The 25,354-nt window shown below is 46.9% G+C and overlaps 3 protein-coding genes across 3 annotated transcripts in view; 2 read left to right on the forward strand and 1 right to left on the reverse strand.

The window, feature by feature from the left end:
* Window positions 1-915: 915 nt before the first annotated feature.
* On the forward strand, window positions 916-3,147 carry Sephs2 (selenophosphate synthetase 2). Its single transcript, XM_008823850.3, has one exon. The coding sequence runs from the start codon at window positions 1,088-1,090 to the stop codon at window positions 2,438-2,440; it is 1,353 nt and encodes a 450-aa protein (XP_008822072.2). The 5' UTR covers window positions 916-1,087; the 3' UTR covers window positions 2,441-3,147.
* A 9,433-nt stretch (window positions 3,148-12,580) lies between these two features.
* On the forward strand, window positions 12,581-15,408 carry Dctpp1 (dCTP pyrophosphatase 1). Its single transcript, XM_008823851.3, has 3 exons — window positions 12,581-12,755; window positions 13,405-13,515; window positions 14,965-15,408. The coding sequence occupies exons 1-3, from the start codon at window positions 12,658-12,660 to the stop codon at window positions 15,263-15,265; spliced, it is 510 nt and encodes a 169-aa protein (XP_008822073.3). The 5' UTR covers window positions 12,581-12,657; the 3' UTR covers window positions 15,266-15,408.
* Window positions 15,409-17,952: 2,544 nt separating this feature from the next.
* Znf771 (zinc finger protein 771) overlaps window positions 17,953-25,354 on the reverse strand; it is a 12,847-nt gene continuing 5,445 nt past the window's right edge. The window contains exon 3 of the mRNA XM_008823854.3: window positions 17,953-18,956. Within this exon, the coding sequence (XP_008822076.2) occupies window positions 18,144-18,956 (813 nt within the window). The 3' untranslated portion in view covers window positions 17,953-18,143. The remainder of the gene's footprint in view (window positions 18,957-25,354) is intronic.

Genomic DNA, 25,354 nt, shown 5'->3' on the forward strand with positions numbered 1-25,354 from the left:
TCTTCCAAACTCATCTTCCCAAGGCTCAGATTATAGGCCTGCATCACTTCACCCTGCAGCAGTTGTGAGTTTATTTATTCTAGGTTTTTTAGTCAGGCTGTTCTGAAACTCATTATATATCCTAGGTTGGTCTGGAAAACAAAGTGAACCAGCCTCCTCAGCCTCCCAAGAGCTGGGATAATAGGGGTGAAGCCACCACACTCTGTTTAGCCCTTACAATTTTAATAGACACTGGCAAACTGTCCTTTCTTTGTGGATCTATCACTGTTTTACATATAAACTGAGAAATATAGAAATTTTAGAATAGACTTAGGTAGGCTATTATGTTGAGCTGGTGATGTTAGTGGTTCACACAGGCAGGCAGTGGCTAGATCTGTATCTGAAACTTTGCAGGTGTCTGGACTTTGAGTCCTTAATTTCATTTAAGTTTTTGTGACTATTTCATAATACTAATGTTGCAATTTGCTTACTTAATGATAGTAATTTGTAACCCCCCCTCAATTTTCCTCTTAGACTGTGTTCCATGCCTACACTGACTTTGTGTCCTGTCAAACGACCCTTCAAGACGTTTGCCAAGAGACTTCTGCAAGTATGCTAGGTTTTGGTAAAGAGATTCCAAGTCAGCCTGCTGCCAGCCGCTTGCAAGCGATCATTCACCTTACACGATGACCCGGGCATCCCGGCCTCAGCCAGTAATTCCAGCACTTGGGAAGCTGAGGCAGGACTGACGCCAGTTCGAAGCCAACCTGGTGGACAGAAACGATCCAGGCCAGTTACAAAAGAAGCACGTGACAACCCCGCGGGATCGGTTTTGCAAACAGACGGTTAATTTGTAAAGTACCTTTTCGAGGAGAGGAAGCCCGCCTCCCAGGACTGCCTCGTCATTGGATGGTCCGGCTGTCAATCACGCGGTGCATAAATACTGGCGTCAGTCTCTGCGACCAGCACCGGCGTGGCGCGAGGCTTCCGGTTGCACACGTGCGGTAGAGAATCTCGGGTAATGTGTGACTGTTATTTCAAGTGAACTCGACTAGATAGTAGCAGAGCCCCTCTTCGTCCCTGCCCTTCTCCTGGCCCGGCCAGCGCGATGGCGGAGGCCGCGGTTGGCGCCAGCGGGGAGGCAATGGCGGCGCTGGTGGCAGTGGAGGGCCCCGCGGGCCCCCCGGGCTTGACTTCAGCCAGGAGCTTCGCTAACTACCGGCCGTTTGAGCCACAGACCCTGGGCTTCAGCCCGAGTTGGCGGCTGACCAGCTTCTCCGGCATGAAGGGCTGAGGCTGCAAGGTCCCCCAGGAGACGCTGCTCAAGCTCCTGGAGGGACTGACGCGGCCGGCCCCGCGGCCCGCGCTGGCCCCGGGTCTGGTCGGAGGCCAGGTAGAGGCAGCCCAGGAAGGTGGCCAGCCAGGCAGGCCAGGCCCAGCCTCAGCCCTCCCCTCCCTGAGCATTGGGATGGACTCCTGCGTCATCCCGCTGAGGCACGGTGGCCTGTCCCTGGTGCAGACCACTGACTTCTTTTACCCCTTGGTGGAAGATCCCTACATGATGGGGCGCATAGCCTGTGCCAACGTGCTCAGTGACCTCTACGCCATGGGCATTACTGAATGTGACAATATGTTAATGCTACTCAGTGTCAGCCAGAGTATGAGTGAGGAGGAACGAGAAAAGGTGACACCACTCATGATCAAAGGTTTTCGGGATGCTGCGGAAGAGGGAGGAACTGCAGTGACAGGTGGACAGACAGTGGTCAACCCTTGGGTTATCATCGGTGGAGTTGCCACTGTGGTATGTCAGCAAAATGAATTCATCATGCCTGACAGTGCCGTGGTAGGAGACGTGCTGGTGTTAACCAAACCCTTAGGAACCCAGGTTGCTGCCAATGCCCACCAGTGGCTGGATAATCCTGAGCGATGGAATAAGATCAAGATGGTGGTTTCCAGAGAAGAGGTAGAGCTGGCCTATCAGGAGGCTATGTTCAATATGGCTACTTTAAACAGAACTGCTGCTGGGTTGATGCACACATTTAATGCCCATGCAGCCACGGATATCACAGGCTTTGGCATTTTAGGACACTCTCAGAACCTCGCAAAACAACAAAAAAATGAGGTGTCCTTTGTCATTCATAATCTGCCAATTATTGCCAAGATGGCTGCCATCAGCAAGGCCAGTGGGCGCTTTGGACTACTCCAAGGAACGTCGGCTGAAACCTCGGGAGGACTACTGATTTGTCTGCCTAGAGAACAGGCTGCCCGCTTTTGTTCGGAAATCAAATCCTCCAAGTATGGAGAGGGTCACCAGGCCTGGATCGTCGGCATTGTGGAGAAGGGAAATCGGACGGCCCGGATCATTGACAAGCCTCGAGTTATTGAAGTTCTACCTCGTGGAGCCACAGCTGCTGTTCTCGCTTCCGAAAATCCCAATGCCTCCTCTGAGCCTAGTTCGTGAAATGGAATAGCCCCTGTCGGGAATGTAGAGCCTTGGAACACTCCCGGGCAGTTGGCAGGAGTTGGTTTTCAGACGTTTCCAAAGGCTGCCTGCTTAGTGGGTCCACCCGCCCTTCCTGGGTGGTTTTACTCAGTTCATCAAAAGCTGACTGTACTACATTCCAAGGCCAGAAGTAATATTTTTTTACTTTGGGGGGATATGTGTTCATCTGTTGGGTAGATGAGCAGAAAACCTTTTTCCAAAGCAAGATAAGGCTATTCCAGTTTGAGGGGTTTTTCTTTGCACTGAGTTGATTCATTTATGCACAGAGAGTAAAATTATTAAGATTATATACAGAAAGAGTAAATTGCAACATGAAAAAAAATTAGTTTGGACCAATACTGTTTATAAGTCTAAATTGTTGAAAGAGATGATACAATGTCAAATTTTTCTTTAATTTTTCTGAGAAACTGGCTCTTTCCTGCCCTGGAGAAGAGTTGAGCAACTTGTCCAGTAACTAGGAAAGGGGGCCCTGCGACCATCTGACTTGGTCTCTGTAAATGATGTCTCTTCCTCTAACTCCCACTAAGGACTGGGAGAGACTGAACAAACCCCAGAGCCTAGGTCTTAATGGTCATTAAAATGCTAACTCTTAGCTGAAAATTTCTAGTGACTTTACTAAAGAAATTTTCTTATAGTTAAATAAAAGGAACTTTGTTGGAAATCTCTTCTGGCTAATGTTTGGTTTCTGTGGATCTTTTTTGTTGGGGGGGTGAGGTTTTTATTTTTTGTTTTGTTTTTATTAGTTTGCACTGGTCCCCCTGAGATGACAGAAGAGGACTCAAAATGAGTGCAAACTCTAGGTAGACAAAATATAGCAAAAGAAAGGGGGTCAACACTTTTAGGAGGTGAGAAATGGTGAGTGATTTAGCAGACTAGAAGCTAAGTGGGGAATCCTAACAGGAAGCTAGGAAATATGCTCTGGAGGGATTTAGGAAGGGGTTGGGTTGGAAAGAGATACTGTTCGAAAGCTTATACCCAGGGGTAATTAATTATATCTACACTTTTCCAAACCTTCCCCCACCTTCATCTCTGAGAAGAAAGGGACAGTCAGGAAAACCAGGCACAACAGAAGCCAGGGAGCCTGAAAAGAATAAAAACAAAAATGAGTGTCCCCTACTTCCTCATCTTAGCCATTAAAATCTCAGCCACTTGCTAGGGCTGGGGCTCAGTTCATTGAGTTGCTTGCCTAGCATGCATGAGGCCTTTGGTTCAAAACTCAGCATCTCATGGGGGGGTGGTGGGGGGATAAAGAGAAAGAAAAATTTAAAACCTTGGCCAAAGGGCTGGGGTGTGGCTCAGTGTTAGAATGGTGTAACATGGGCAAGGTTCAATCTCTAGTGCCAAAAAACAAAATGACCTTGATCAAGAAGCTTTAGTCATCAGTAGCTTGGCACAAGTGAAAGATTTAAGAATACTCTGGAAAAAAAGACCATGCCCAGAAAACAAAGATGTATAAATATAAAATTAGGGTCTTTCTAATGAACTATTGTGAAATCTCCCAGTTGAAAAGCTTCATTCAGACATTAAAACCTTTTAATGTGTCTTTTTTTGGGGAGGGTGGGAGATAGATAAGCATCTTGCTATGTAACCCAGGCTAGCTTCAAACTCAAGACTGTCCTGCTGAAGCAGTCTCCTCAGGGCTGGGACTATAGGCCGACACCACCATAAGTGGCTCAAGAGTTTTGATATGTAAAATTTTGGTCTCAGTCTCTCCTTGTGAGAACCGGAACTCAACACCTTGTACATGCTGGAAGCTAAGCAAGTGCTATACCACTGAGCTAATCCCCACTTGCCTCATTATTATCATTAAATATGAGCAACCAAGCATCACCAGACATCTGAGGCAAGCTTCCAACTTGAAATAGAAAAAAAAGAAACTCAGAGGAAAGAGACTACAGGGAGTAGAAAAAAACTAAAGTATGTTTAGAATACAGAAAGCTACAATTTTACAATTCAGCGAGGAGATAAAGTTGACAAAGTTTATTGGAAACAAGGTCTGGTGTGGTGGCCACACCTTTAACCCCAGCACTTGCGAGGCCGAAGCTGGTGGATCTCTGTGAGTTGAAGGCCAGCCAATTGCTACAGGGAAACCCTGTCTCAAAAAGACGAAAAAAAAAGGGGGCGCGGGGAGGAAGAAAACATTGAGCATTGAGATGCAAGGTATCAAATGGTTTCACTGTATGCACTTTGTCTGGAAGATACTGGCAGAGCTAAGGATGTGCCTCAGTAGTATGCTTGCAGAGCATGCATTAGGCTGTGTGTCTGATCCCAGCACCATGAACAGGGCCTTAGGCAGAAATTAGAACTGTAAGAGCAAGCAGGGCAGAGGAGGCAATAGAGAAGGAAAAAGGGATAAAGAGTAGATGATAGAGCTTAAAGGAGAGGACAGAACAGAAGGGAAGGGTGACCTGGGGACATGTGCGCTGCCTCCTCTTCTTAACCTAAGTGGGGAAACGTCCTTGTTTTCTGGAGAGCATTGTAAGCCTCAGCCTTTGCCTCTATGGGCCTTGGTTTCATAGCCTATGAGTGCAGCCAAGCTGGGCATGATAGGACACACCTGTAATCTAGCCCTCAGGAAGCCGAGGTGGGGGAATCTGAGTTTGAGGTTAACCTGAGCTACCACACAGTGTGTTTAAGGCCTACATAGCCAGACCCTGTCTCAGAAGAAAAGGACAAAATATAGAGGCAGCCATACCCACCAAGGGGAGGAAGGTCATGGAGGTGATCCCAGGAGATGAGCAGCTGTTACAAGTACTATTAGTACCAGCCCTGAGGAAGTGTCTATTCCAAGGGACTCTGGTTCAGGTGTTAGGTTCAAAACTACAGTGAAAAGTGCAGAGTGTCATGAGCACTAGAGTGGATGAAGGCAAAAGTCCAAATTCTTGCCTTTTGATTTACTTTTAAATTTGGTGTGTGTGTGTGTGTGTGTGTGTGTGTGTGCAGACACATATGTGTAGAGGTGAATTCTCTAGCCCGAATTCATTCCTTTTATTAAAATATTTTTTTTTTTTTTGCAGGACTGGAGAGATGGCTCAGCAGTTAAAAATACTGGTTATCCTTGCAGAAGACCTACCTGTGTTCGAATCACAGCACCCACATGGCAGCTAACAACTGTCTGTAATTCCAGTCCCAGGGGATCCGACAGCCTCTTCTGTCCTCCATGGGCATTGCATGACACGGGTGCACTTACCTACATGCAGGCAATACACGCATACACATAAAAGAAAATTTTTAAAGTTTTTTTAAAAAATATTTTTTTTGCCAGGTGTGGTGGTGCACATCTTTGATCCCAGCACTCAGGAGGCAGAGGCAGGCGGATCTCTGTAAGTTCAAGGCCAGTTCAAGGCCAGCAGTGGGGGCTACAGGGAGACCTGTCTCAAAAAGACCAAAAAAAATTTTTTTTTTATTTTTTTATGTGTATGAGTGTATAGCCTGCATGTGTGTAAGTGCACCTGTGTCTTACAATGCCCGCAGAGGTCAGAAGAGGGCATTGGATCCCCTGGAACTGGAGTTGGAGACAGCTGTTAGCCACCATATGGGTGCTGGGAATCAAACCCTGGTCCTCTTCAAGAACAACCAGTGCTCTTAACCACTGAGCCATCTCTTCAGCTCCATTCCTTTTTTTGAGACTTTAGGAAAGCTTCCCAAAGGAGGTGGCTTTGAAGCAGGGTTCTGCAGGATGGGTGGAGTTAGGTTTGAATGTGCAGAAAAGGGGATGGGAAGAACCACATGATCAAAGGCAGGTGGGGAGGAAGGGAACTTCTGACTGGATTTCGGCATGTGTGGAGGGAGATAAGGCTTGAACAGTAGACCTTTGAAGGTGTTGGAGTCTCCCTGGCTGGAAAGGCTAGGCTAGAGATTCCTAAAAGTCTGCATTCTGGGTCCTCCAGGAAAGTACAATAAGAAAAAAACATTCTAAATTTTACCAGCATCTTCTTTCCATTACTCAATTCAAAGCCAGCAAGGCCACTAACAATAATGTGGTGGGTACTGGGGCTACAGCTATAAATAAATACATATTGCTCCATTCTACCCATTGCACACATAAAGGGTACCTGGAGGCTACGTAGGCTGGATCCCTATTATATGTATAGGGAAGCTAAGGCTAAGATTAGGACTGATCTCAAAGGCACCAGTCAGTGGGTGCCCAACCACCTGACTCCTGGTATCCCATCATACCCTGTAGTCTCTGGGACCTCTGGCCACACCAAGTCTCCATGCTGTCATATAACCTGCCCCTTGTTCTCAAGTAGCCACCACCTCTTCCATTCTTAGGAGCCATACTGGGATTACTGGGAAGGTAGCCAAACTCTTTTGAGCATTAGCAGGGTGAAAGTGTACATGTACACACCTGCCAATTCAAATACTAGCTGGTTTGTGCTAGAGAGTCACCTTTGATTTGAAAAGAATTTCTTGGGAGGATAGGTTCATAAAGGGCTTGTAACAAGTGTGAACCAAAAGATGAGAGCAAACACACGGAGGCCCTGATTCAAGCAGGGAGCTCGGGCTGCCAACGTTTTCCAAAGAGAATGGTGAAAACTGAATATGGAAGTAAAGGAGTGGCCTGGGATGAGGAGTGCAGGTGCTGGGGCCAGCTGGACACTCATGTCTGTCCTCTCTGCTTAGGACTGGGTTGTTCTTCAGATAATATTGCTGTGGAGCAAAGAACTCATGATTCTGCAAGATAGTTTACAAACTGCTTGCCTGGTAAAGGAGTTTGCTGCACAAGCCCAGCAAGTTCAGCTCAATCCCTGGAACCCACATGCCCAACCATACCCAACAGTGGACAGAGAGAACCAACACCACAAAGTTGTCCTATGCTGCGGGGCGGGTCTCTCTGGCTCTCTTCCTCAGCGGCTGCCGGGTGCAGGCGGCTACAGATCGCTGCGGGTCTATGGCGGCTCTGCGCCAAGCTGCAGGCTGCCGGGCGGGCTCTGTGGGCTGCAGGCGGGCCGCGCCAAGCTGCAGGGGGCTCTGCGCCAAGCTGCGGGAGGCTCGGGCTAGCTGCGGGGGGCTCCCCCTTGGTTCGTGGGTCATTGGCCACCGAGCCACGAGGGCAGGAAAGTGCAGGAACGGCAAACGCAGAAGCTGCGCCAGTGAGTACTGACGGAAGGCAGCTTCTTCCGGGAAGACTGCTCACAGGCTGGTCCCAGGTGCAGTGAAACACAGCTCAGTCAGATTCAGTGATACAGCTCCGCTTTATTAGGGGGAAAACTAGAAGATTTATACTGTGGAGGCAGTAGCAAAAGCCTCAGCTGATAGGTGCTCCTAGTATGCTTTATTTACATGTGGCAGTGGGCTTCTATGCTGTCAGACAGTGTCTGATTATCACATAGAAAAAACCTGGTAGTTTCTATGCCAGAGGTTATGTTTTAGATAAGGCATCTGTGGTGGGCACTTCAAAGTGAGCCAGGAAGAAAGCAGGAGGCCCCCTGCTGAAAAGGGGAGTCTCTCCATCAACCACTGAGCCGCTTTGCGGCTATCCGGACATGGAGAAACTGCGACCCTAACAGCAGGGTTCCCTAACACTATGCCCTCCACATGCCTGCTGTGGTGGGCAACACTCATGCACATCATGCATGTGCACACACAGTAATATTTTTTTAAAGATCCTTTATGGGGCTGGAGAGATGGCTCAGTGGTTAAGAACATTGGTTGTTCTTACAGAAGACCTGGGTTCGAATCCCAGCACCCACATAGCAGTTAACAACTGTAACTCCAGTTCCAGGGGATCTGTCAGCCTCTTCTGTCCTCTACAGGCACTGCATGACGTGGGTGCACTTACATGCAGGCAATACACTCATACACATAAAAATAATTTTTAAAAAATTTTTTTTAAAAAAAGATCCCGTACAAAGCGTGGTGGTGCATGCCTTTAATCCCAGCACTCAAGAGGCAGAGGCAGGTGGATCTCTGTGAGTTCAAGGCCAGCCTGGTCTACATAGTAAGTTCCAGGACAGCTGGAGCTACAGGGAGACCCTGTCTCAAAAAGACCAAAAAAAAAAAAAAAAAAAAAAAAATCCTGTACAAAAGCTTAGACTCAGCCAGGATCTCCTCGGAAGAACACAGAGACAATCCCAGACCCAGAGCTCCTACCAGTCTCCATGGGCCATCCAATCTTTGAGCTCTGAAAGTCCTGGTCCCTTACTCTTTCAAATTTTGATTCATAGATGATTCCTGAGAAAGCAACTTTTCAAGTATGTTTTCTATTCCATTTTCCAGTACAAGTGTTGGAGGCTTTGTTGTTGATGTGTGTGTGTGTGTGTGTGTGTGTGCGCGCGCATGTGTGGTATATTTTGTGTGTGCTTTAAGTCTTGAGACAGGGTCTCACTATGGAGATCTGGCTGACCTGGAACTCATTATATAGACCAGGCTGGTCTGGAACTGGCAGAGATTTGCTTGCTTCTGCCTCTAAGTGTTGAGATTAATAGTGCCTGCTACCACACCTGGCCTAGTTGGAGTTCCTGTCCAGCAAAGCTCAACAACCTTCATGTTGACTAACCCATACCTAATTTAGTGCTCTCTTTTTTATTTATTTATTTATTTATTTATTTATTTATTATTTGTTGTGGGCTTTAAAAAACTGTGTGTGTGTGCGTGTGTGTGTTGTGTTGTGTGTGCATGCACACATGTGCCACAGCAAGTGTGTGGAGGTCAGAGGACAACCTGCAGAAGTCAGTTCTCTCCTTCAGCCATGCAGGTCCTGGAAATTGGACTCAGGACCTCAAGCTTGACAGCAAGTATCTTTACCCTCTGAGTCATCTCACAGCCTCACCCCTTTTTGACCAAAGCAAACATAGATTTATTAAGGAAAAGTGAAGAAAAATCTGAGGCTCAGAGAGAGTGGACTACTCATGTGTTTGAGGTAGGATCTCATTAGCTCAGGCTGGCTTCAGACTTGCTATGTAGTCAAAGATAACTTTTAATTTCTTTTTAAAAATTATTTTATTTGGGGGCTGGAGAGATGGCTCTGGTTAAGAACACTGGTTGTTCTTGCAGAAGACCCGGGTTCGAATCCTAGCACCCACATAGCAGCTAACAACTGTCTGTAACTCCAGTCCTAGGGGATCCACGGGCATTGCACAACTCAGGTGCACTTACCTACATGCAGGCAATACATGCATACACATAAAATAAAAATAATAATAAAAATTTTTAAAAATTATTTTAGGTGTATGAATATTTTGCCTGCCTGTGTGTAAATGCACTGTTATACAATGCCCACAGAAATCAAAAGAGGGAATTGGATCCCCTGGAACCAGAGTTACAGATGACTGTTAGCTGCCATATGGGTGCTGGGAACTGAACCTGGGTCCTCTGGAAGAGAGCCAGTGCTCTTAACACTGAGTCATCTCTCCAGTCCATCCTTGAACTTCTGATCTACCTCCTGCGTGCTGAGATTACAAGCATGTGTCACCAGGTCCAGTCAGTTTACTGGGTCTGGGGACTGAACCTAGGACTTCTTGCATGCTAAACAAGCACTCTACCAACTGAACCACATCCCCAGCCCTATTTCCTAATTTAGACAAAGTCTTACTACACAGCTGAAGTTGGACTGGAACTCTACATGTAGTCCAGGCTGGCCTCAAATGTACAATCCTCCTGCCTCAGCCTTCTAAGTGTTGGGATTGTTGGCTGGGGCCAGGATGCCGAGTTCCCCCTGTTGGCAACAGACAGCTGACTTGAAATCACTTTACCAAGCCTAGCATACTTACAGAAGGAAGATGGTCATTTGGCAAATCTTTTGAAAGATCCATTGACAGGACACAAAGTCAATCTAGGGGTGGAATACAGCTTAAGAGGAAAATTGGAGGTTACAAGTTAAATTACTATCATTAAGTAAGCAAACGACAACATCTGTATTATGAAATAGTCACATAGTCTTTACTGAAATTTAGGACTCAAAGTAGACATCTGCAAAGCTTCAGATCCTGTTCTAGCCACTAACTGCCCGTGTGAGTCACTAACATCTCCCCAGTTAATTTATCAGTTGTCCACTTGTTCTGGAGTGTGTGTGTGTGTTTGTGTGTGTGCACTCCTGTGCTCCTGCTTGTTTTGGGTATGAAACCAGCTTATCATGCACACTAAATACACACTCTGTCTCTGATTTACATCCCCAGGCCCTGAATTCCTTCCTTTTGTAGAACATACCATGTGTTTCTTGCTTTACAAACTAATGCTGGGGTACCCTTGATTTTTCGCTCAGTTGGAATGTCACTTTAAGAAAAAAAGAAAAAAAGAAAAAAAAAAGAAAAAGGACCTAGCAAACACAACTAAAAGTGGATTGAGTAGCCAGACATGGTGGTACATGCCTTTAATCCCAGCACTTGGGAGGCAGAGGCAGGTGGATCCCTGTGAGTTCAAGGCCAGCCTGGTCTACATAGTGAGTTCCAGGACAGCTGGTGCTACAAGGAGACCCTGTCTCAAAAAAAGACAAAAAAAAAAGTGTTTGCCAAGCACATGCTCAACCACACTCACACACACGTACATACACATACTATAGTAATAAATAAAATTTAAATTTAAAATTACATTTCTTAATTACTAATTTCTAATAGCCTTATTGCATTAAAAAATCTTTGATAATACTAGAAGCCATACAAACCTGTTCTCATCTCATTTTTGAAAAGACAATAAATAAATAAAAGTGGATTGAGTAATAACTTCTATAACCTGAAATCCTAAAGTAGGATGTTTCTGGAGCTTCAAGGATCAAGGTCCCTTCCGTCTGGCTGCTGCTCCCATCTTAGCCTGAGGGCTGGTTCTCTCAATCACATCTTCCTGTACCACATAGGAGGTAGAAACATCCTGTGTCTTTTGTTGTGGTTTAGTTTGCTGTTGCTTTGGTTTGGTTTGGTTGAGAAAGGATCTCCCTGTAGCCCCAGATGTCCTAGAACTCACTATGTAGGCCTCAGGCTGGCCTCATTCTGAGATTTTTTTGGTTTGTTTGTTTGTCTTAAGGCAGGATCTCACTATGTAGCCCAAGCTGGCCTCAAAGTCAAGATCTTCTTGCAGTTTCCTCATCTGTAAATTGGGGCTGACCTACCTAAGACTGCGATGATGTAAAATGCTTACAGTTACATCCTTACAACAAACTTCATTTTCTTAGTGTTTTTGGATTTTGATGTTTTGTTTTATTTTGTTGAGACAAAGTATCCTGGTGCTGAGGCTGGCTTCAAACTCTCAATGTGGCTGAAGATGACCTTGAACTTCCAGCCTCCACCTACCAAGTGCTGGAATTGCATGTGCCACCACACATGCTTCAAATTCCCCTTTCTGTTAAAACCAGTTCAAAATTGTTTCCGTTGTTTGCACTCAATTCGAAATGCTAACAATATTCATTGTGTAAGTAGCCCTACACGTGTGCATTCTTCTGTTATAATCACAACAGCCAGTAACTCCAACTCCTTGGAATCCAACTCTCCGGCCTACGTGGGCAACTGCACTCAAGAGCACATATACCCCCAACCCCCACCCCCACATAAAAATATTTTTTATTAAATAAAAGTCCTCATGATTAAAAAAAACTTTTAATATTAAGTAAAAAAAAGGTAGACAATAGCCAGATCCTATCTTCCACGTACTTCAGAGTCTTGTGCTTTGCGTGTAGAGAGTGAGAATGAATTTCCCCTTATAGGACAAGGATGGACAGGTTAACTGCTTGCAACCATAGAAATCAGCTGGGGTAGGGATCTGAAATGAGCTGCAAGGCCTTCCTCCTGTCTGACGGCCTTCTTTCTCGTCCATCAATTCCAAGAGTGTGAAGGCTAGTCTGGGGACATCAGTGTCTTGGCCAGGAGACTTACTACCGAGGGTAGGGCCCCCGATGTGCAGGGTTTTCCTCTGAGTGCGCCCTCCTCCTCGTCGTGCAGGACCGCTTTAGCACCCATCGGCACGCCGCCGTCAGCCCGTCTCTCAAATTCGAGTTTTTACCTTTAAGAAGCTTAGCGGGGCGGGAGAATTCAGGCACCGGCCTCGCGCGCGCACTCGAAATTCTCGCTGATTGGTCCAGTCCAGGAGAGGGGCGGGCTGAAGCAAAATCCACGCAAATGATTGGCTTCTCCGGCGGCTCCGCCCCACGAAGCGAGGAGACCGCTAGAAATTGGCCCCGGGCTCGGGGCTGGACTCGGCGAGCCGGGCGGAGTTTGGTGCGTGTGGTTGCCTGGCTTGGCGACATGTCCCACGCGGGTGGCGGTACTGGTGGGAGTGAGGGGGAAGGCGCGGCTGCCGCCGGCTTGTTCAGCTTCAGCCCGGAGCCCACGCTCGAGGACATGTAAGCAGTCTTTGTCCAGTCTATGCTGGACAGACTGACCCTTTTGTCGAAGTGGGCAGGGTCCCTCCACGTGGTCTTCGGCGGTGCTACGGTGCTGGCGGATCACTGGCGAGCCTCGTGAGCCTCATCTGCACTCATGGCAGAAGCGGGGGAAATCGAATGATGCTCGCGGGGGAGGAGGGGAGGGGGGTGTTAGGACCAATTTAGGTCCTTGGGGAAGCAGCGGAAGTCTGATGTGGCCTCTTGCACTCCTGGAGTGAGTGGGCCGAACTCTCAGCTGGAGTGCTAAAAGAGATGGGAGGCATTCTTGCTGATTGCAGAATATCAAGGAAGGTTCCTAGGGGAAAAGTTGCTGAGAGGTCTTAGGTGTGCAGAGATAGGGACATTCCCGTAAAATTAGCAGCGGGAGAAACGATAATAAAGAGTATTGTTGGGTTTGGCTTGAGGTTGAAATTTGTACAGGGCACAAGCATTTCCAGATAAGAAGACCAAGTCTTGTAAAGAGCAAGACCAAGAAATTGTCATTGAAATCCCCTGGTCTCAGGGGCCCCCTTTATATGTATGACTAGGATGTTTGCCAGGGCCTTGCATCTTCTCCACCACCCACAAGCCCTTAGACGCGAACCTGCACCCCTTTATTTTATTCCAGTCGACGCCTCCACGCAGAATTTGCTGCTGAGCGGGACTGGGCCCAGTTCCATCAGCCTCGGAATCTGCTCTTGGCCTTGGTCGGTGAAGTAGGAGAGCTGGCAGAACTCTTGTGAGTAGATGGCTTCCGGGGAAGGGAAACGTTTATTTGCTCCTCAAACATTGTGGGTGCCATTTTCCTCCTCACTGCTGTCATCGGTGTCACTGCTGGGAATACAGAGATGACTCTTTAGTCCCAGGCCTGCAGGAGCACCTAGTCTCCTGGGAGAGAAAGTGTGGAAACAGTAAGGCAGACCCAGGTCTAAGGATTTGGTGGCACCAGCGTTTTCCCTCTGTGGGGGACCGAAAAGAAGTAATTCCAGAAGACCTGCCCAGTGGCCTGTATCTTTTTTGTTCTCTGGTGTGCCCCAAGTGTCTGGCGCATCATAAGCATCAGTAGACAGAATGAGTGATGGAGCTGTGGAAGACAAGGCTAGGAGGGAAACATAGGAAGATTGGGGCTAGAGGGTGATGAGATTGAGACAGTAGACCTGATCAAGATCACTGTGCCTGCAGGGTAGATTGGATCCTTGGGAGAATGGGGTGGGGAGACCAGGGAGCAGGCTGGTATAGACTTACATCAGGACAGCAGCTGTGAGGATGAGAAGAGGACACAAAGGTTGTGAGGGAAGACCATTCAGTTTTTATGGATTAATTAGCATTAGCTGTATGTTGGATCATGAAGACTCAGAAGGGCGTGTTGATGGGGCTAGGCATGGTGTTCCAGAGGGAGGCAGATCTCTGAGTTTGAGGCCAGCCTAGTCTACAAAGCAAGTTCTAGGCAAGGCAGGGCTACATAATGATGACCTTGTCTTAAAAGGGGGTAGGGGCTTGAACCAGACAGACTCCATTCACAGAGAAGAGGTACATAAACTAACTCTTTACAGGTTTTAAAAGGAAAGTCAGATGTGTTGGTTCATACCTGTAATTCCAGTAGTTGAAAGGCAGAGACTGGAGTATCAGGAGTTCATCCTGGACTACAGAAAACCCTGGTGGGGTGGTAATGACATAAAGAGATGAGAAAGTGACCAAGAGAAGGCTTTCTGAGGACATAACCCCTGGATTGAGACCAGTATCAGGAAGGAGCCAACCATGGCAAAATCTAGGGGTATGGAGAAAGAGCATTCATGGTACAGGGAACTGTGACTGCAGGTAGAAAAGGTAACAGTGGCTTTAGGTGAGAATAGCATAAGGGATGAAGATGAGTTAGCAGGAAGATGAACTAGGCTTCTGCACAGATCCAAGTCTGGGGTTTGGTTTGGAGTGGCCAAAGCTAGGGCTAGAGAAAGTTGAGCCTCAAGGCATCTCAACAAGTGAAGTATTTACCCCTCCCTGCTGCTGTAGAGTCCCAGAGGTCTGGCTATTATCTGTTGAGGACTCTTTCCTACTTGGCTCCTCCCAGGTGGGTGGGTTGTCCTTGGAGAGGTTTCCTGGGAGGTGGGGGTGTAATGCCTGCTTACTGTGGAGGCTGGCCCATTGTCTTAGCTACAATCTTGTGTATCTTGTCCTGTGTTGTCTCCAGTCAGTGGAAGTCTGATAAAGAGCCTGGTCCTGAAGCCTGGCCCCCAAAGGAGCGGGCAGCCCTTCAAGAGGAGCTTAGTGACGTCCTCATCTACTTAGTAGCATTAGCAGCACGATGCCATGTGGACCTGCCCCAAGCAGTACTCTCCAAAATGGACACCAATCGACGACGTTATCCAGTCCATTTGTCCCGAGGTTCTGCCCGAAAGTATACAGACTTGCCCCATGGGACCATCTCTGAGGACCAGGCTTCAGGGCCTGAAGACCCTGCCTCTGACTTGAAAACCCAGGTCTCCACCTAGAAACCGCTTCTGAACAGCAGATGGAACTTGTTCTTGTCCTTTCTTACTAAACTGTGGGTCTGAGGCCCAGGAGCCTCTAGAAGATAGTTGGCTGGTGTTTTCTCTCCCAATAAAATGGTTTAAGGTAACAACTTCCAGATTTTTCTTGGATGGCTAGGTAAGCTGTCTCAAGTCCTGCCGAGGGGAGCCAGGGGTGCTATAGCCCATTGCTGGTACTGGTACTTCCCTATTGGACCTGTAAAGGATGCATGTATATTGGTTATCAGTCCAAATACTGAAGCCAAGCTGTCTTAAGAGCTCAAGATTGGATGTATGTATTTCCATCATCATTACTTCAGTCCTCTTGTAAAATGTAAATAATATACATGATAGAGTTGAGACAGTCTCACTGTAGCCCTGGCTGACCTGGAGCTCACTAGACCAGGCTGACTTCAAGGCAGGCAGATTTCTGTGAGTTCAAGGCCAGCCTGGTCTACATAGTGAGTTCCAGGACAGCTGGGGCTACAGGGAGACCCTGTCTCAAAAAAAGACCCCCAAAATAAATAAATAAATAATTAATAAATAAATAAAATTAAAAACTCTTGGAGCTGGAGAGATGGCTCAGCGGTTAAGAGCACTGACTGCTCTTGCAGAGGACCTGGGTTCAATTCCCAGTACCCACATGGCGGCTACGAACGGTCCTTAACTCCAGTTCTAGAGGAATCCGAAGCCCTCTACTGACCTCCGCAGCACTGCACAATGCACTCATACTTGCAGGCAATACACTCATACACATAAAATAAAAATACTAAAACATTAAAAAAAAAAAAAGACTTAAAAAGACCAAACCTTACTTCTGCGCTGGTGAGATGGCTCATGAGTGAAGTACTTGCCAACAAGCCTGACCTGAATTAGATCCTTGAGACCCACATGGTAGAAGGAGAAAACAAACTCCTGAAAGTTGTCCTCTGACCTCCACACACCATAGTGTGCACATAACACACACATCCCTGAAATATTTTAAATTAAAAAAACATAGCCAATATTTATTATCACTTTATAGAAACTCTGTATGTCTGAGTATTTTGCCTTGCACATTACAGATCCTCAGAGGCCAGAAGAGGTTTGTCAGATCCTGTGGAACTAGTTATAGATGGTGGTTAACCACCATCTGGGTGCTGGGAAACGAACCCAGGTCCTCTGGAAAGCAATCAGTGCTCTTAACCTCTGAGCCATCTCTCCAGCCCCTAAATTTTTTGTTTTTGAGACAGAGTCTCCCTGTAGTCCCAGCTGGCCTGGAACTCACTATGTAGACCAGGTTGGCCTTGAACTCAGAGATCTTCCTGCCTCTGCCTCCCAAGTGCTCAGATTAAAGGCATGTATCACCATGCCCAGCCTAAAACTGTCTTTAAAAATGTCTGAGAGCTAGAGAGGTGCCTTAATGTTTAAGATCGCATACTGCTCTTGCACAGCACCAGAATTTGATTCCCAGTACCCAGGTCAGGCATTTCGTAAAGACCTGTAGCTCCAGCCCTAGGGAGATCTGACACCTCTGGGCACCAGCATTCATATGCACATATCCATACACAGACCCACATACATAATGAAAGGTAATCTTAAAAAATATAGCTGGCCCGGCATAGTGGCACATGCCTTTAATCAGAGCACCCAGGAGGCAGAGACTGGCAGATCTCTGAGTTCAAGGCAGGCCTGATCTACATAGTTCCAGGTCAGCTGGGGCTACAGGGAGACCACCCCCCCCCAATAACAAAAAATATGAGAGCTGCTCTAAACTTGATTTTTAATTAAAATTCTGAGTGTTTTGCATGTAAGTGCACCGATGCATGCAATGTCTGTATAAGTCAGAAGAGGGTGTTACATTCCCTGGAACTGGAGTTATGGACAATTGTTAGCAGCCATGTGGTTGCTAGGAACCAAACCCTGGTCTTATGCAAGAACAGTCTGTGCTCTTAACTACTGGGCCATCTTTCCAGCCTTTTAACTATGTGATCTGTATGTAGGTATGTGCATGTAAGTGCAGGGTCCCACAGGAACCCAGACATATCGGATTCCCCAGGAGCTGCTGCAAACATGGATTCACTCCTAACCACTCAGCCATCTCCAGCCCCCTCTTTAAGCTCTTGACTATTAGAGGACCCCTCCAGTTCATCTCACCCCCACCCTCATCACAGTTTTGGTTATCAATGGATCGTAATTACCATTTTACTATTGCGCTATTCACTGTCCGAATCTGCCAAAGTGGAGATAAAAATTTTTGGAGCCAGTTGTAACTTCAGCATTCAGAAGGCTGTAACTTCAAGATCAGCCCCGTCTATAAAGTAGTTCTGGGCCAGCCACATACTACATATGAAGGCCCTATCTGGAAGATGAAAACGAGCTAATTTTTTTTTTTTTTTCAGAGACAGATCTGCTTTATTGAGGAATAGTGAGCTTATATGGGGTTTTTAAGTCATTCAGGAGCTAATGTTCTTTTTATAGATAGCCGTATAAGGCTACAGAACAGCACTGTTTTGGTCATTAGCGCGTTCTATTTATGGTTTTCGTATCTGAGGCTCAGGCATAACGAAAGGCCAAGCGTAGGCTCCCTCAATTTGAGAAATCCCTTTAGGCTATATAATAGCCCTACTGGCTGTGACAACCCGAAGTCCCAGCCTTCCCTTTCAACCCACCTCACTCACAGGCACGGGTGGGGTGAGGATATTAATACTTTATTCACTCATAAGGGCCAAGGGAAAGTAGTGGGGCGCAGGGCACTCCCCATCTCCCAGGCCCGGAGCCTCCGGCCTGCCCCGGGCGTGGAAGAAGCCATCCAGGTCAAGGCAGCCAGGTGAAGTCCCGCCATGCCCCTCCCAGGCCGGGTACTAGACCCCACCGCGGCTCAGGTGCCCTCGCACTCGGGGCAGCGCTCGGTGGGCGTGGCGGCCGTGGCACTGGCGGGGAGCTTGAAGTCTCGGCCACAGCCAGCGCAGATGTACAGGCGGCGCCGCATGTGCGCACGACGGTGGCGGATGAAGTGCGAGCTGAGGCGGAAGCGGCGGCCACACTCGGGGCACGGGTAGGGCCGCTCGCCTGTGTGCGTGCGCGCATGCTCCGCCAGGTTGGAGCGGTGGCCGAAGCGCCGGCCGCACACGGCGCAGCGGTGCGGCTTCTCGCCGGTGTGCACGCGCCGGTGCTTGGCCAGCGCCGAGCTCTGAGCGAAGCGCGTGCCGCAGTCGGCGCATGCGTACGGGCGCTCGCCCGTGTGCGTGCGTCGGTGGCGCGCCAGGCACGAACTTCCGCCGAAGGCTCGTCCGCAGTCCGGGCACGCGTACGGCTTCTCGCCCGTGTGCACTCGCAGATGCTGTGCGTAATTGGAGCTCTGCGCGAAGCGCCGGCCGCAATGTGCGCATGCGTAGGGCTTCTCGCCAGTGTGCCGCCGCCGGTGTTGCCGCAGGTTCGAGGCGGCGGAGAAGCGCTTGTCGCACTCGGGGCACTGGTAGGGCCGCTCGCCCGTGTGTGTGCGGCCGTGCTTGGTCAGCGCCGACTTCTGCGAGAAGCACCGGCCGCACTCGGTGCACGCGAAGGGCCGCTCGCCCGTGTGCGTGCGCGCGTGCTTGGCTAGCGTGGAGCGGCGCGCGAAGGCTCGGCCGCAGTCCGGACACGCGTGGGGTCGCGCCGGATCGGCCGACGGCGCTGGCATCTGGCTGGCAACCTGTAGGGAGATGGGGCAGGGGGACGGACAGGTCAGCCTGCAGGCTGGCCCGCAGCCTGGAACCTGGTCTTGTGCACATTGCAAGTTTTAAGCCTCAGTTCTGTCAAAGAGGAGATGCGCCATGCCTGCCCTCCAGTGGTTGTGTATTTTAAAAGAATACAGCGCTGGGCGGCATTTTCATTATTTGTATTAATTCAGCAAATTTATTGGGCACATGCGTCTGTTGCTGTAGGCCCTGGGGATTCGGCACTAAGTTAAAAACAAAAGCGTTTTTAAATTTTGGGAGATATCTGGCATGGCAGCACCCTTAATCCTAGTACTAGGGTGGCTAAACCGGGCTTGGTGTCACAGGCCTTTAATCCCAGCACTTGGGAGGCAGAAGCAGGCCGAGATCTGCTAGGCTGAGGCCAGCCTGGTCTACATAGTGAGTTCCAGGACAGCTGGGGTATAGGGAGACCCTGCCTCAAAAAGACAAACACACACACACACGTACAGGCCAGCCTGCACTACATATCAAGACCCTGTCTCAAAACCCTCCTGCTGGGGTATACTGGGATGACAGCAAGTCTACCAAGGCCAAGGTTAGATTCCAGCACTTTGGAGGGATTCTGCTTTCAGGAATAAAGTACTGGAATTGTTGGTACTCATGCACTGTAACACCTTTTTATTTTAAAAATATTTAAAATATTTTACTCATTTTTGTTTATGTGGATGAATGTATTGCCTGCAGGAAAGTAAGTGCACCCATGTCCTGTAATGCCCCTAGAGATCAGAAGAGGACCTCAGATTCCCCAGAACCGGACTTACAGACAGTTGTTTGCTGCCGTTTGGGTGCTAGGAATCAAATCCAGGTCCTCTGCAAGAGCAGCCAGTGCTCTTAACTGCTGAGCCATCTCTCCAGCCCTACCTTTTTTATTTTGATTGGGTAATGAGATAAATACAGGAGAGGGCCTAAGCCACAGTGAGGAAAGAATTTGGCTTTAAATATGAATGAATGAGATGGGCACCACTAGAAGGGATTTCTCAGAATTCAGATCAAGGAAGTGACAAGGTCACATACTTTAAAAGATTCTTTGGGAACCCAGAGTGGGATGTGGGGCCAGTGAAAAGTCATTGCAGTTTGAGACAGAAGACAGCAACAGTTGTTAAGGTGTAAAGAATCAAAATGACTAAGGTTTTAAGGCCTAGCAACTGCAAAAGTGGAGTTGTCATTTACAGAGGAGGGGGGCAAGTTGGGAAGTAAGAGCTGTTTGGGGCTGTATGGAGGATTCTTGACATACCTGGAGCTCAGTTACAAGGTCAGGGCTGGAGATGTTGAGAAGTGTAAAGCCTAGAGCAGCCAGCAAGCAAGTCTGACAGAAGCCAGGGCAGCAACATCCTGGTGGCCAGACCAGGATCAGGTCCAGGCCCTTTAGTAAACTTAAACTGCCTCTGTCTCCCTAGGATTAAAGGCCAGTCCCACCAGGCCCCATACTTTAATAAACTTTAAGCAAGTACCTATCATGTTTAAACTGTGAAGAAAAAAGCCAAGGGTAAAATTCTGAGCCTAAAATGAAGAACTTTGAAATGAGTCAGCCTGGACTTCTAGAGATAAAAAAATCAAGAGTTAGAGAGATGGTTCCCAGGTTAAGAGCACTGGTCGCTCTTCCAGAGGACCCAGGTTCAATTCCCAGCACCCACATGGCAACTAACAACCATCATTAAACTCCAGTTCCAGGGGATCTGATGCCTTTTTCTGGCCTCCTCGGGCATTGCCTGACAAAGGTGCACACATACACGCAGGGAGTATATTCATTTACATAAAAATAAATCCAAATAAAATTTTTAATTTAAAATTTTTTTAAAAATCAGAAAAGGGAAGGAATGCTCTATAAGAAGCAAGTGAAGGGGAGTACTGAAGACACATTACTCCTTTCTTAGAAAATAGAATTCGCAGGGCTAGAGAGATGGATCAGCGGTTAAGAGCATTGACTGCTCTTGCAGAGGACCTGGGTTCAAGTCCCAGCACCCACATGGTGGCTACGAACAGTCCTTAACTCCAGTTCCAGGGGAATCCAAAGCCCTCTTCTGACTTCCTCAGCATTGCATGACACGGGTGCACTCACGTACATGCTGGCAATACACTCATACACATAAAATTTAAATAATAAAATTTAAAAAAAGAAAACAATTCGCCTCATAGTTTTAAACATTGAATATAGACTAATAAAAAAAAAAAAAAACGAAAAGTGCAGTGGTGGTTAAGTGGTGGTTAAACTCCTTTCCGTGAAAGAAGTTTATGAATGAGAAACAATATATATTTTTCCTATTTTGAGAGGATGTTCCCCCAAGTAAAACTGATATTGAGTATCTACTGTGGGCAAAGCAATTACAAACATTAATTCCTGACCAAGGAGTGTAGCACATAATAAGGACAAGATAAGTGCTTGCTTCTCCCACGTTCACTGTAACACTACCCTACTTTAAAGATGAGGAAACAGGCTAAGAAAAGGGAAGTGACAGAGAGCATCAAGACCTCTTTCTGCTCCTTTTTATTTATTTTTTGAGACAGTTTCCCTGTAGTCCCAGTTAGCCTGACACTCGCTATGTAGTTTTAAAATAACTTGTATTGCAGTATGTTGTTATAGTTCTATTATTGTTAATCTTTATCTAATTTAGAAAGTAAATTTTACCACAGATAGATACCTATAGGAAAAAAACATGGGTCAGTGTGGCAGTACACAACTGTAATCCCAGAACTCCGGAGGCTAAGGCAAGAGGATTACACAAATTCCAGGCTAGCTTGGAAGAGCCTATCTCAGCAACCCAAACATAGTATATATAGGATTTGAAACCATCCAAGGCTTCAGGCATCCAGGGAGGGAAGAGGGTCTTGGAATGTGTTCCTTGAAGGAGGAGGGGGGACAACGACACTGTTATCAATATCACAGTGTCAAGCTTTGACATTGCTCTGTGTATGTTATTCCTACTTTTTGGCTATTCCTACGTTTTCGGTGGGGAAGTGTCTGAGACAGGGTCTTACTATGTAGCCCTAGCTGGACTGGAACTAGACCAGGCTAGCCTCAAACTCACAGAGATCCACCTTCCAAGTGCTGGAATTAAAAGCCTGTGCTATTATGTTAAATCTTCCTATCACTCGAGTGTCAGGTGTTATTTAGGGGAAGATAAGACAGGATCTCACTACGTAGCCCAGGCTGGCCTCATACTCATGGACAATTCTGACTCTGCAGGTGTGTGCTCCCATGCAAGGTCTTGCTATATGGCCCAAACTGGCCTGGAGCTCAGCATCTTCCTACTCTACCTGCAGAGTACAAGGATCATAGGTGCTGCCTCTTGATAGCAGAGAACACCAAGGCTTAGCCTAATAAAACCGAAAACCAGTGGTGATGAGGAGGCTACACTCTCTCTCCTGATTTCACCCAGACAGGATTGTGACAGAGGCTAGACTCTAACTCCATGTCTTTCTCCAAAAAAGAGTCAAGGTTAAAATTAATACTTCAAATCAAAAAAACTTACCACAGCAGATATGACAGTCTGAATTCAAGGTCACACTCTCTAGTCATGCCCTGGTTTTGACATCTGTTGGCTATATTTCAACACTAAAACCATTGTGGAGTAAACTTCTCCTTACAAGGAACTTTTCTGATCCTTTTTCTCTTGGTACCCATCTTTAAGGAGACTCTGCCAGCCTGGGCACATCCTCATACCAGCTTCTCTGACTTATGAAAAGGAAATTCTTCTCATCAGTCATCTTCAGTATCTCCAGTATCTCCAGGAGGGGCCTTGGGCACCTGGAGAAGAATCTTGGTAAAGATCTGAGTCTAGCTCACTAAGCCCTGGGTAAGGCCAGGAGTGGTGCTTATAATCCCAGCACTTGGGTGGCTGAGGCAGGAGAACCATAAGTTTGAAGCCAGCCAGTAATGAGACCCTGTCTCAAAACTAAATAAAATTTTCAAAACTCTCTGTGATAGGAATTTCAGCCATGTCATATATGAGGAGCTAAGACACAGGCATTAACTGATTACCCAAGGCTTATAGATGGCAGAACCAAGGTTAGAACTCGAGTCTGTCATTTCTTAGCTATCCTATCTATATCACTATCTGAAGTGTTAGCCGCCATGTGCGTGCTGGGAATCGAACCCAGGTCCTCTGCAAGAGTAGCCAGTGCTCTTACCCACTGAGCCATCTCTCCAGTCCCCTCTCTTAAACCTTTGAACTAGTCAAAATTTTCTTCTTTTTGAAGTTCAGAGTTTAATATACAATCCCCCAGTTGCTAGTTCCTTACTATAAGGATGTGGCTCACACCAGCTACATCAGAATTACTGGGTGCTTGTTAAAAATCCAGAATCCTAAGGGCTGAAAAGATGGCTCAGTGTTTTAATCACTGATGCTTTCAGCAGAGGACCCTGGTTCAGTTCCCAGGACATACATGGTGGCTCACAACTGTCTGTAATTCCAGTTCCTGGGGATCCCAATGCTTTCTGACTTCCCTGGGCACTCACTGCATGAATGGGTGCATACATGCAGGCAAAACACATTTATTTAAATCAGGGGCTGCACATAAAATACAAATAATTTTAAAGTTAAAAAAATACAGTATTTCCAGATTGAGAATGTTGCTCAGTTGGTAGAGTAGTTGTTTAGCAAACAGAAATCCCTAGGCCCAATACCCAGTACTGCATAAATAGCGTTTTGGCCCAGAACTGTAATCCCAGCACTCAGGAGGTGGAGGCAGAAGAATCAGAGGTTCAAAGCCAGCCTCTATTATATAGTGAGTTCCAGACTGGCTACATGAGGCTAAATCTCAAGCTGGTACATCTGTAATTCCAGCACTTGGAAGGTAGAAGCAGGAAGATCAGGAATTCAAGTTCTCTTTCAGCTACATAAATTTCAAAGAGAGCCTGGGCTACATAAGACATGGTCTCCAAAATTTTTTTGCTGATTCAAAATCTTCATACTAAGCTAGTGATATAGCTCAGTGGTAGTATACTTACTATATTATATATATATATATATAGATATAGATATATATATAGATATATATATATATGCTTGTGAGTGCAATTTCTACCATTGGAAAAGCAAAATTTTTTTATTTTAACACGCTCCCCAATGATTTACATGCATGTTAAAATTTAAGCCACCTGTACCCAAGTCCCAAGGTACCCAAGCTCCCCAATGATTTGTATGCAAGTTAAAATTTAAGCCACCTGCAACCGAGTCCCAGGACTGGGGAGGCAGAGGCAGGCAGATCTCTGAGTTCAAGGCCAGCCTGGTCTACATAGTGAGTTCCAAGGCAGCTGGGGCTACAGGGAGACCCTATTTCAAAAAGACCAAAAATAAAAATAAAATCAAAAATAAAATTTAAGCCACCAGCCGGGTGTGGTGGCGCACACCTTTAATCCCAGCACTCGGGAGGCAGAGGCAGGTGGATCTCTGTGAGTTCAAGGCCAGCCTGGTCTCCATGGTGAATCCAGGACAGCTGGGGCTACAGGGAGACTGTCTCAAAAAAAAAAAAAAAAAAAATTTAAGCCACCTACCGAAGAGGTGGCACACACCTTTAATTCCAGCAATCACAGGCTTGAAGCAGGACAATCACAAGTTCAAGGTCTGCCTATGCACCATAGCAAGATCCTCCCATGCAATAAGTGAAACTGAAAAATCAAGCAATCTAGCACTGAAGAGAGAAGAGGCAGAGAAAGCAAGTGGAAAAGGTGAGAAAGGGCTCACAAGCGTGCACCCATATGGGCAAAACCTCAGAGGTGGGAAAGGGTCACAACTGTTTGAAGCTGGCCTGGGTGGGTGTTGAGGAATCAGAAATAAAGCCAAAATGACATGAGATCAGATGGTGAAGAGCTTTGAATATCAAGTTTAGGGGCTGAGACTTCATATATGGTTAATTTTTGTCAACTTGACCCAAACCAGTCACCTGGGAAGAGGAACCTCAACTGAAGAATTTCACAGATTAGATTATGCACGTGAGGCATTTTCTTAATTGCTGATTGATGTAAGAGGGCCCAGCCCACAGTGGGCGGTGCCATCTGTAGGGCAGGTGGGCCTGGGCTGTGTGTAAGATACAGCAGCTGAGCAAGCCAGGGGAGCAAACCAGTAAGCAGTGGTCCTCCTCGGTCTCTGCTTCAGTTCCTGCCTCAAGTTCCTACTCTGATTTCCTCGATGATGACCTGTAAGCCAAATAAACCTTTTCCTCAGTGTTTCATCACAGCAACAGAAACAGAAAAGCACTCCAGAAGTCTAAGCAGGCATAGACACAGCACCTCTAAAATCTTTTCTACTCCTTAGAGATAAGTTTGTTTTTTAATATTTTATTTATTATTTTTTATCTTATTTTATGTGTATGTGTATATTGCCTGCATGTAGGTAAGTGCACCTGTGTCATG

This window comes from Nannospalax galili, unplaced genomic scaffold (assembly GCF_000622305.1).
Source record: "Nannospalax galili isolate Female #2095 unplaced genomic scaffold, S.galili_v1.0 scaffold788, whole genome shotgun sequence".
In the NCBI taxonomy this organism is placed as follows: domain Eukaryota; kingdom Metazoa; phylum Chordata; class Mammalia; order Rodentia; family Spalacidae; genus Nannospalax; species Nannospalax galili.